At 33.0% G+C, this 13,071-nt stretch overlaps 1 protein-coding gene across 1 annotated transcript; it reads right to left on the bottom strand.

Moving 5' to 3' along the window:
* Positions 1-2,317: 2,317 nt before the first annotated feature.
* Positions 2,318-11,539, bottom strand: LOC100367951 (bombesin receptor-activated protein C6orf89 homolog). The gene is made up of 6 exons (XM_002741846.3): positions 11,168-11,539; positions 8,726-8,883; positions 7,941-8,125; positions 6,882-7,017; positions 2,875-3,004; positions 2,318-2,675 (listed from the first exon to the last, which is right to left on the bottom strand). The coding sequence occupies exons 1-6, from the start codon at positions 11,517-11,519 to the stop codon at positions 2,590-2,592; spliced, it is 1,047 nt and encodes a 348-aa protein (XP_002741892.1). The 5' UTR covers positions 11,520-11,539; the 3' UTR covers positions 2,318-2,589.
* Between the last annotated feature and the right edge of the window lie 1,532 nt (positions 11,540-13,071).

Genomic DNA, 13,071 nt, shown 5'->3' with positions numbered 1-13,071 from the left:
GTATATGTCAAACTGCAGCACTATGTTGTCAAGCAGTAGTATATGTAGTAGTACTTTGTCATCATCTTGCCAGGGCATTCAGCAATAGAACAGAGATAATAAATGGTAGATTTAGGATATAGGAAAAAGTGTATTTCATGTATTTTGTACCTTATTTGTGATCATTTTATTTGAGTTTTCTACGACAACATTCCATATTATTTAGAGGTTTGTGTAAGTCAATATATTTTTCAGATCTGGATAGTCTTTTGTGCAAATCAGGAAAAATAATAATAATAGTTGATCGGTTTTTGAAATTCACCATTTTGAAATACAGCCTGGTTTGGACAATTGATTCTTTTACTCTATTTACCGGTATGTGTGTTATTATAGTCCAGTTTCATGTATATCTATGTAACGTGCCTTTACATGATAGGAAGTACTTATGATAAAAGAATAAGTGATTTGTTATTACTTTTTTTGCTATAATGGCGATGGTGAAAATACAAAACATATCTTTCCATACAACAACCTTGTTGAAGGACTGTAGTCAAATACTGTTCAGCTTGGCTCTTTTAAATATTGCACCCTCTGCAGGTGTGAACATGTCTGGTACCAGTGTAGATTTTTCAGTATCACATAGTAACTAGTTTTGACAATTATGCATGTCACCTGGCGAAAATCCGGAATTGTATAAGAAAACTGAGACCAGTTATGCAGTGACTGAAATCAGAGAGCTTTTAGTAATTTCAACGAAACTTCTCTGCTGACACTTTAAAACTGCTTTTAAAAACAATTTTAAAGGTACCAACAGAGGAAAAACAAGTCAAAAATCGATCTGTGATTTAGAATGAAGCTATAACAACCTGTACATCATCTGAAAGAATAGATGCAGGCAGTACTGTACAGTAGTGAATATACCATACCAATATTTGTTTTTCCACTGTCACTACCTTAAAGAAAGATTACATTATGATTGACAAGTTTGATCTTATAAAGTTCTTCTAGCCAAGATACAAAGTATTGCATGTTGCTTCACAGAGGACATTTTCAATAAAAAAAAAAATCCAATAGATGCTGCTTCGAGTGAAATTATGAATAAAATTAACGATTGTCATTTTTTTTTACTGTGTAGTCATGACAACAGAAGACCCCATGTTCCTGTTTCACACATATTTAATGTATTATAAAGGAACAAAATAAAAACAACTGTTCACATTTGATCTGATTATGTGCTTTTTCAGTTCCACAAAGATATTTTTTGTCAAGTCTGCTGCAGAATGGTATGGAAACTTGTGTCCATGTCTACCAGTACATCTGATACATCTTGACCAATTCCATTAAAACTTGCACAGTAGATGGACTGGTGGTCATTATACAGAAACTTGTATTGTCTTGTGTAATTTAAACCATAAATGTTGGTGGCAATTGTGAACACTTCCCATTGACCAAATCATACAATTACCGGTACCTACATGAACAACCCCCGTCATTTTTATGACAGTGTAGTTGACAATGGCAAAATGAACAAATCTGAGCTCTACCCAAGATAACTACATACAAAGTATCAAAGCAATCAGGCTGGTAGTTTTCGAGAAAAAGTTAAAAATGTAATTGTTGACAATTTCCAATAACAACTCCTTTCTGTCAGCTGAACTTAAAATAGAACATATCTGATAGAGCTTTATCCGAGGTACCCTCATATGGAGGCAATCAGCTAACGTTAAAAAAAAACGGACATGCATATTGAACATTGTTAAGACCAGTCAAAGAAATATTGTAATGTAAGACAAACTATGAGAAGATAGTGTTTTTCTTTTGCATGCACCAACTGTAAGTTATCAAGCGATTTAAGTACCTGTACTATAAGAATTTAAAATTAGCTACACATGCATCAATTTATGACAAAGCCCTCGCATAAACATTCAAAAATGAATAAACATATTTTCACTCAAAATGACACTTAATACATTTTAATTGTAAAATTGTGATCTTAATATATGTAATTTATTGTTTATTACATCGCCAAAAACAGAATAAAACATCATTTTCGACCTATTTATTTTTACCAAAATTTTAATGAAAATCGGTCAAAGCTTTTCAGTTATAATGCAACACCCATTAATTTACATGAATCAGATAAGTAGATTTGGTATTTGCTAGTTTCAATTACATATTAACTATTTTTGATTCATGTATTTGTAGATTACTAATGCACACACTTTTACTGTCAGATTTTGTTATGAATGCATTATACTTCATCTCAACAAGAACTATTAACCCTCCAGTCGATGTTGAAATACAACAATTTTTAAAAACAGAATACACTTCAAATGAATAATATTTAGATGCAATATTTATTTCACATACCGGTACACAGAATTGAAAGCCTTAAATGACTTTTTCACATAAAGTATAATAATGATAGGATATATTTCACTAATCATTTTTATTTTTCTCAATACATTCATTGCTGGTCTCAACAATGAGTCAGCCACATCTATTTGTGTTCAACTTGAGATGAGAAATAAATAACATTACACAGAGCACAAAAAATACTATTTCAATTTAACCATCAATTGACCATTAATGTTTCAGCACTGGCTGTCATCACAGGAAAGAAGCTGCAAACATGACACTGACTTGATCACCATAAGGAAAGGACTGTGGTTTCCAGTAATGAGTGTGGTAGAACACTGAAATAACAGATATAATGTAACAATTAATGAATAAGCTGCTTCTTGCTTCAGAGCAGACCAGTTATTAATTATTCATTAGCACTAGGAAGTTTTGTATAATGGTGTTCCGTTATGGTTCATCACCACGCTAAACAGTATTTTCACTGAATGTGTTGTCGTTTACATCACTGTTGTACATTAAGATTTATATACTCACATATATCCATAGGTTCTAAGACAATACTGACATCTGAACAGTTTGACTGGCAACCTTCAGATGGAATTAATACAATCTGTCTTTGTCCTGATCCTTGTGCCAACCAACCATTGGGTGATTGTAAGGAAGGCTATGAATGAAAAAAGAAAGTCAAGTTACTTCAAAAGCATTGTAGACCCAGTAAATACACTTCTCCTAAAGTCACACCATCTAACCTTGAAGTAACTATTATTTAGAAATGATGTACATGTGTGAAAGCATAATTCCTTCTTCCTTCATAATGCATCAAATCTCTAATGAAGGACCTTTATAGATCTACAAACCTGTGAGCTGTTGTATACTGAGGTTTTACAGGATACTCGAATTGAGGTCCTGCTAGGGCTTTGGCTATATGGATTTGGTTTGAATGTTTTTAACATTTGCCATTGATTGATGTGGGTGTATTTTCTGAAGGCAGAACTTCACTCTTTGCATATTAATCTATGATGTATGACACATCAATTTGTAAATATAGCAATTCAGAGAAAGTTTTGCGAACCAACTCAAACCAAGTTTAAATATTTGTGTACACACTGACCTATGACTAGGGGCAGCCTGTCAGAATATGCTCCTAATCAATACCAAGGAATAATCAAAGAAAGCTTAGAAAGAACTCCCGTGTGCTGAGAGTATTGAAGACACATTAAAAATTAATTAAAAATTACTTGTACATGAGATATTGATGGAAAAGCTGAAAACTAATTATGTAAATCAGGTAACTAATATGAACAGAGCAGAACAAAAAAATTATGAATTATTATGCTAACTAGAGAATTAATATGAACAAATTTTAACCCAAAATTAATCAGGCCTGTCTATTGTCCTAGAGCATTTATGTACCAAATTTTATTCAAATGTGATGATCAGTAATTGAGATATCAGTGTTAATTAATTATGTTAATTAGGTGTTTAATAAGCATAAATATTTACCAAAAACTAATTGGGTTTCTGCATAGTTCTCTTTAAAAGTTTCATTAAAATCCAATTTGTGGTTCTTTATATATCAGTGGAACATTATGCAAATTAGGTAATTAATATCCAATTAAAACTAATCAGGTCTCTGCATAATCCTAGAAGATCTATGTAGCAAGTCTCATTGAAATATGATGATTACTACTTGATATATCAAAAGCTGAAAATTAATTAATTATGCAAATTTGCTAATTAATATGTACTGATATTACCCTAAAAACTATCAGGTTTGTGCAGTGTCCTGTGACATCTATGTACCAAGTGTCATTGAAATGTGATGATTACTACTTGAAATATCAAAAGCTGAAAATTAATTAATTATGCAAATTAGGTAATTAATATTTACTGATATTCTCCTAAAAACTATCACGTCTGTGCAGTGTCCTATGACATCTATGTACCAAGTGTCATTGAAATGGGATGATTACTACTTGAAATATCAAAAGCTGAAAATTAATTAATTATGCAAATTAGGTAATTAATATATACTGATATTACCCTAAAACCTATCAGGTCTGTGCAGTGTCCTATGACATCTATGTACCAAATTTCATTGAAATGTGATGATTACTACTTGAAATATCAAAAGGTGAAAATTAATTAATTATGCAAATTAGGTAATTAATATTTACTGATATTCTCCTAAAAACTATCACGTCTGTGCAGTGTCCTATGACATCTATGTACCAAGTGTCATTGAAATGGGATGATTACTACTTGAAATATCAAAAGCTGAAAATTAATTAATTATGCAAATTAGGTAATTAATATATACTGATATTACCCTAAAACCTATCAGGTCTGTGCAGTGTCCTATGACATCTATGTACCAAATTTCATTGAAATGTGATGATTACTACTTGAAATATCAAAAGGTGAAAATTAATTAATTATGCAAATTAGGTAATTAATATGTACTCATATTACCATAAAAACTATCAGGTTTGTGCAGTATCCTATGACATCTATGTACCAAGTTTTATTGAAATGTGATGATTAGTACTTGAGACATCAGTGGAAAAGATGAAAATTGATTAATCATTATGCAAATTAGGTAATTAATATTGCACAGATTTTTACTCAAAACTAATCAAATCTGCGCATTAGTTTGGAGCATCTATGTGCCAAGTTTCATCAAAATCCAATGGTGGTTCTTTAGATATCAGTGGAACAGTCATGGAACAGCTAAAAATCAGCTAATTATCATGCAAATTAGGTAATTAATATGCATGGATTTTTACCAAAACCTAATCAAATCTGCGCATTGGCCCAGAGCATCTATGCACCAAGTTTCATCAAAAATCAATGTATGGTTCTTGAGATATCAGTGGAACACACACACAGACGCTAACTGCAAAGACTCCCTTTTTGTGCTTCGCACACGGGAGTCAAAAAGCCAGCAGTTGTGAGATGTTAGATACAGTCAAACCTGTGTTAACGACCACCTGTGCAGAGCGGCCACCTGCTCGTTGCGACCACCTCAGTACAGTCCCTTCGCAATTTACACGTTCAAGACACTGCATATAGCGACCACCTGTCCAACGCGACCAGCGACCACCCTATTGTAGACCTATTCACACTTTAACCTTTGTATAACGACCACCAACACGTCCATCAGACGGTCTCAGCAAAAAGACAATAGCTACTTGCGAATCGCTAACAGGAAAGTGGCCATATGTTACGTTCAGATTACCGAGTACGCAATCTGTAGACAGGGGTGACAATCGCAACTTGGATTGTGAAGTTGCGAAAAAGTAAAAAAAAAACAAAAAACAGTTGAATATCATCTGAATGTAACGTCTGGAGACTGGAAAGATTTTAACAACAAATTAAAACAGTTTCATTCAAAGTTGAAAATGAAAAACTAGCTTGTTTCCGATCGGTACTACCCCGGTATACTATCGATCCCCAGCCGGCCAGCGGCACTTCTGTGGACTGTCTCGCACATGAAGAGCACATTCCTCCCGTCCCGAAAACAAGAAAAATGAACCAGTTTAATTAAATGAGAGATGTTTTATTCACCCTGTCGACATGAAATACCCGAACAAAATAATAAAACATTCGTTTATTTCGTTCTCATCGCGGGATTGCAAAATCTGACCTATTTTGGCCGCCATGTTGTTTGTTGTTGATCGTTATAAATTATGCTAATGAAGCTAGCGCATGGGCAAAACTGAGGGGTCATCTCGGGGTTATTCTCAACAAAAAATGATTTCTATTTTGATCCTCTTTTTTTATAAATGGTAATATCAATAATTCGAGAAAAATTCATTTCGTTTGGGCAGTTTTGATGCGTCGATGCTTGCAACAAATAACTGTAAAATTGCGTGTACGATCATCGTGTTTCATTTCCGGTTCGTTTGACTTTCTGATTCAACGCCGAGAGTTGGAGCAATCGTTACGAGTTTGGTAAATTTTGTTTATTACCAATGCTTCTTCATTTTTAATGCTTGTTTGTTTGTTTTTTCAAACACGGCAACTTTGCCTGTGCATTTTGTCACAGTGTACAATCGACAATACTAACGATGGGACTGATTACCGCCTGTGATGGACTGGGGAATAAGACTGCATGGCGAGAGTGTGAAAGTCCGAGCTGAAACACCAATGCGGCCGATCGTTGACAATCGTTCTTATGCATTAAATACACCAATGAATCCATGGACAGAATCACTTGGTTTCAGTGAATTTACATGATATAATTTGTAGTAAAAAAGTAAAGCTGTGTAATTATCCAGATGAAAATGAATAACTTATTAAAAAGACCAATTCATTGTAGGTTTGTTTTGCTTATGATCTCCCTTAAAATTCCCACCCTAATTAATATTCATGATTAAATGAATAAATTAGGCCACCTCCATATAAAGACCACCTGTCTATAAAGGACAGTTTGGCTCAGTCCACTGACTGTCCTTTATAGACAGGTTTGACTGTACATGTAGCCATGATTTGATTTTGTTTGTAAATATGTATATAAAAGATTAGTTATTGGAACTTACTATTTGAAATGGTTCTGCTTTTGGACTGTCAATGAAGACGTACTTCTCTAAACATACTTCTGCCTTTTCCGGAATGAAATATGGTCTTGGAAACAAGCTTCTGATTAATCTGACACCTGAAACACGCTGCGTACGCCTGTAAAATAAAAACACAATGATTTCATTTATATCAAAGGGGTAGGGAATGCAGTGTGCATTCAAATTTTGTGTAAAATGTACTGTACTGTACATGCAATGTATACATCAAATTTGACCATATAAAAAACAACGCAAAGCACCAATCTTTCATACAAACATGTCTAAACTACAGCCTGTTAAATAGCACAGTAGGAAACAAGTCATTGAAAATGACACAGTCCCTGTTAAATTTGTGAAAGTTCTCTTTGTGCTTGTCATATTAAAGTGGAGGGGTTGTTGCGAACGTGTCCATGAAACTTGAGTCCAAAGTGACATGTACAACAGATTGTTTATTTACATCAAATTCAAACACGTGTTGCATGACGACCCCTCCAGTTTAGGACATAGCAAAGAAAAACATAGATCACAAGTGAAAGCATGTCCAAGTTATCACATTTTAAACAAACAAGATGGCTGCCAGTCGGCCATATTTAATCGAATTGCAAATTGAATTGACATGTACATGTATTCATTTATGAATTTTGAAACAAATTGTCATGGACATGTATCCTAACATGTATAAAGTATGTGCCAAGTTTGAATGAAAACTGACAAAGCATGTCCAAGATACCACATTCAAAAAAACAAAACAAGATGCCTGCCAGTCGGCCATTGTGAATCAAATCGCAAAACAACTGCATGTGCATATGTCCCACATAAAGTACTAGGCACATGCAAAGAATGAATGGAATCAGTCTGACGGATTCTGAAATATGACTCCGGACGGACGCACGGACGGAGACCGAATTATAAGTCCCCGTTTTTGGACTTCGTCCGAACGGAGACTATTATAAAAAAACTGATTCATTTTCACCTCTTATTATTTCAATTCACATATTTCACACAGCCTCAGAAAAACATAGATTAATAACCGAGTCTTACCACATAACACCTAAGTTAGAATCAACTATATCTTGACTATTAGGTGTCTGAGAGAATAGCTTATACACATCTGTAATGCTGGAGTCAGTTGAAATGAATGAATCAATGCTGGTCTCCATATCCTCTCTGTTTTCAATGTATAAATCACGTAGCATTTCATACGTCACCACCACCCCATCTGCATCCTAATAAGGTGTAAAATTTTACAAGGATCAGAAAAGATGGATGGAGAATATTTAACAGATCAGAGATGCTATGTGTCATATAAAGTTGTTGTTTAAAAGATAGAAAACACTACAAATGGTACCAATTTAAGTAGCATATTACTGAATATCATCAGAAGGGTAAAATTGTACTAAGAGAATGATCTTTTATTTGGTCTGTGAGTAAAATAAGCAATTTGAAAGTTGTGTGATTGGTAGAAAAAATGTGTTAAAATAAATGGGCTAACATGAATTCCAAAGCTAGGATAATTTCAACCTTTCAATGGAGTCTATTGCCACTGGTATTATTTCAACCAGTCTTATTATTATTATTAATTTGTACATATCACAATCAGTGAGATTCACCAAATTGCCTCAAATATGCATGAATATCTACTCATCTGTATGAAAGTCTAATCAGTGCAGAATAATTTTATTCACATTTCTCACAAAATTCTCTGTGTTTAATATCCACGTTAGTCATGATGATATTTATCACACAAATGATTTTTCTCAGAATACCTCAAAATAATTATGTTTTGTAGACTTTAGTTTCATTAAATATAAATAAATTAATATTACCGTGACATAGAATGGTATTCCATTATGATAATAATACTCAGTAAAATTATCAAATCCAGAGAAATCTTGAATCTCCTCAACTATTTCACAGGGCCAGCAGTCGAGTGCTTCTTCAGTATAGAATGGATTATCAACAATACACTCTAATTCATGGAATACTGCAAGGGGAGAAAACAGTATTGTAAATTAATCTTTGTATCATAAAGTATTTTGGTGAATGTTCAAATGTTATGGTTCTCATGTAACTTTAGCAATTAGCCAAAGGCAAACATTATGCACTGTAGAATACTTCATTTTCACTGGGAATTCAATGAAAATAAAATCCAGCGAATATACTGTTGTTTCTATATTTCACATTCAACTCATCAAAAATTCATGAAAATAAATTCCATACAAAACACCCAATCAAAGAAAGCTTAGAAAAAACTCCCGTGTGCTGAGAGTATTGGAGACACATTAAAAATTAATTCAAAATTACTTGAACTTGAGATGTTGATGGAAACGCAGAAAATTAATTATGCAAATAAGGTAACGAACAGATTTAAGTGTAAAACTAATAAGGTCTGCACAATGTACCAAGTTTCATTGAAATGTGATTAGAACCAAAAAAATATTAATTATTATGCTAATTAGAGAATTAATATGAACAGATTTTAACCCAAAATTAATCAGGCTGTCTATTGTCCTAGACCATTTATGTACCAAGTTTTATTCAAATGTGATGATCAATACTTGAGATATACAGTATTAATTAATTATGTTAATTAGGTGATTAAGAAGCATAAATATTTACCAAAAACTAATATGGTGTATAGTATAGTGTATATAGGTTCATTGAAATGTGACAGGTAATCTTGAAAAGTTTCGTTGAAATCCAATGAGTGGTTTTTAGACATCAGTGCAACAGCCATAGAACAGCAAAAAATTAACTAATTATGCAAATTAGGTAATTAATAGGCACAATTATTTATCCCAAAATTAATCAGGTCTCTGCATAGTCCTAGAATATCTATGTCGCAAGTCTCATTGAAATGTGATGATTAGTACTTGAGATATCAGGTGAAAAGCTGAAAATTAACTAATTATGCTAATAAGGTGATTAATATGCACAAATATTTACCCAAAACTAATTAGGTCTCTGCACAGTCCTCAAGTAACTATGTACCAAGTTTCATTGAAACGTGATCATTATTACTCGAAATATCAAAACCTGAAAATTAATTAATTATGCAAATTAGGTAATTAATATGTACTGATATTACCCTAAAAACTATCAGATCTGTGCAGTGTCATATGACATCTATGTACCAAGTTTTATTGAAATGTTATGATTAGTATTTGAGATATCAGTGGAAAAGCCGAAAATTGATTAATCATTATGTAAATTAGGTAATTAATAATATTAACAGATTTTTACCCAAAACTAATCAAATCTGCGCATTAGTTCAGAACATCCATGTGCCAAGTTTCATTGAAATCCAATGAGTGGTTCTTCAAAAATCAGTGGAACAGTCATAGAACAGCTTAAAATCAGTTAATTATCATGCAAATTAGGTAATTAATATTCATAGATTTTTACCCAAAACCTAATCAGCTCTGCGCATTATCCCAGAGCAACTGTGTACCAAGTTTCACCAAAATTTGATTAGTGGTTCTTGAGATAACTGTGGAACAAAAAAAGTGACATACATACATACATACATACATACATACATACAGACAGACATACAGACAGGGTAACTGCAAAGACTCCCTTTTGTGCTTCGCACACGGGAGTCAAAAAGTGGATTCAGTGAAAATTAGTTCCTGTTTGAGTAGCATTCCAACAAAATGTTGATTTGTATATGTTTGAAGAAACGTTTTTATGTGTTTAAAAGTATTGGGTAAGATTTCTTTAGGACCCCCTCATCCCTAGTTCTAATTCTACTCCTAGCCTTGCCCCATTTCCAGGACATGTATAAGTTATACAGAGGTGCATACACAATTACATCTGGGGTTAGGGTTTAGATTAGGGGTGGGTTGGGGCCTTAAGGAAGTCTTTCTAAATATTGTTTACCTTCTCACTAGCTTTTAAAAAAAGGGATCATTATTAATTGGGGGGGTTACTCATCCAGATTTTGGTTGCGAGTAATTCGAAAATTGCACCCAAACAGATCGACGTTGAGAGGGCGCTTTTGGCTCAAAATTTGGATAGGGTATTAATCCAAGTCTGAACTTAGACACCCCCCCCCCCCCCGGGCAGTTCTGTAACAAAACCGTGTGTTAATGTTTAATAGTACGAAAAGCGGGATCAAGTTGGTACCTCTTATAAACAATTGTAAATACCCGGTACATCGTTTTAGTCATATTGGTAAAACAATCCACTGCATGAGGTCGTTGTCAAGTTGCTTTGGTCGTTTACCTAATGCATTGCATTGCTAAAATTGAAAAAAAATAACTTACCATCAAGATGGTATTTCTTTGCAAGTGGCAGAGTCAACAATCTGACGAATCTAAGGATAGGATACTGCCACGACTGTGTCTGTTTCGAAACCATCTGCTGTGTAGGTTTATGAAAGCTCATAAAAACGTACATAGCCAATAAGAAACTGAAGATCAAAACGAAGACTCGTAGACCGAACATGATTTTAGACGTCACAGTCGTTTGCTTCGACGGACAATCAAACTCTAGGGCAGTGTAGATACAGCTTTCTATTTCGTCGTTGTCCATACCCCAACTTTTACCCAAGTTTTGGATTTTTTCGACATTTTCGCTGAGTTTATCATACAACAAGCCTTTTTCCGCAGCCGCCATCTTGCTAATCTCGAGAAGAACTGTTCCAAGATATGTTCAAGTGGGAGATACCATTAGTTTGGAGGGATGGCAAATTGCAAAATTACGAGACACAACATCGATGTAGAATTATTATATTATTATTATTATTATAAATTTATTAAATATCAGTTACTACTAGACCATTAGATGAAGAATTATTGAAAATACAGCAACTTCAAAATAAATTGAATAAAAAGTAGGAGAAAATATTTTGTAGTCTTTCGCTGTCAATACCCCACGTAGTCTATAATAGCTCTTCCCAAAGGTGTTTATTGTGGGTCATCGTTATGATAATTAGGAAAAGGAGATTACTACATTTTATCGATTGGCATTTTAAAAAAAAAGTCAAGGTAATATGACTAGTATTCTGAACCATATTTGTTGTTCTTTAAAATGTAAATTATTTATTAAATATTCACTTGGTTTTAATCAAGCATGTTTAAATTGAGGATAAGAAAAATTGTTCTACATTTGTTTGCCTTTGTGCAAGCAACTGTTTAACCTCAGACCATTTTTAAAATTTTCAATATTTGAATAAAAATGTACACCAATGTTAGTATTGCCATGTACTAATATATACAATATGCAAGTAGACATGTTTTTGCAATAAAATACATTATTTAGTTTTTTTCAGTATTTTCTATGATGCATGAGGTTGTGTTTGAAATAGATGTGTTGCAGTTTTCAGTAAAAACATGTTCCATGTATCAAGGCATATTTACAAAAATGTCTGCAAATGTAGTTTTTCACACATTCTTCTATGCCTAGAGTTCATAAAATTGAATTTCATGTGTTTTTTAATATTTATGTATTTAAATGTTCTATGAATTTGAAATGACAGTTGAAAACAACTTATATCACATTTTGAAGAATACTTGGCAGTGTGTTTACCAATGATTGAAGAGAACCCATAAAGACTCATGGGTAATGGGCATTATCAAATGGCTTCTATAGCAATGACAGATTATTCCTTGAATTTGCATGAAGTGAGAGTGGAGTGTCTTCCAGGGTAAATATTTTATAAATTTCCACAAATAACATTTATTCAATAAAATTCACTGTATTAGTAATTGAAAGGACTATGTTTCCATCATCTTTGTAATTAACCATGTAATCAATTTATTTAAAACATTTTGCCCTTTTTTTATTTTGTATACTACCATGTATAATAACAAAGACCAATGTTTTCAGAAAATTCCTCATACTTCAATGTAACTGTAGTGACCAATCTTAATATTTTTCACCACAATTTGCAATCACACCACCAAGTTCTTTCAGTGAATTGTAAAATTTAATGCAATATTATTTACTATTGACACAACAAACACAATAATTTCATTTTTATAAATATTTATGAATTTCAATGGCAGTGAAATTCAATCAGCCAATCACTGAGCTCAGTGCGTAATGACATCATTTGAAAATGTTCTAATGTTATTCCATTGGCCAATAAAAACCTCTGGTTTTAATTTGAATTTTGTCAATAGCATCTTATGGATTTCTAAGAAAATAAAAAAAATGTGAATGAAGA

This window comes from Saccoglossus kowalevskii, chromosome 1 (assembly GCF_978046115.1).
Source record: "Saccoglossus kowalevskii chromosome 1, keSacKowa6.1, whole genome shotgun sequence".
Lineage (NCBI taxonomy): Eukaryota > Metazoa > Hemichordata > Enteropneusta > Harrimaniidae > Saccoglossus > Saccoglossus kowalevskii.
The sequence above is the reverse complement of the archived record's forward strand: the minus strand, read 5'-3'. Positions and strand labels throughout refer to the sequence as shown.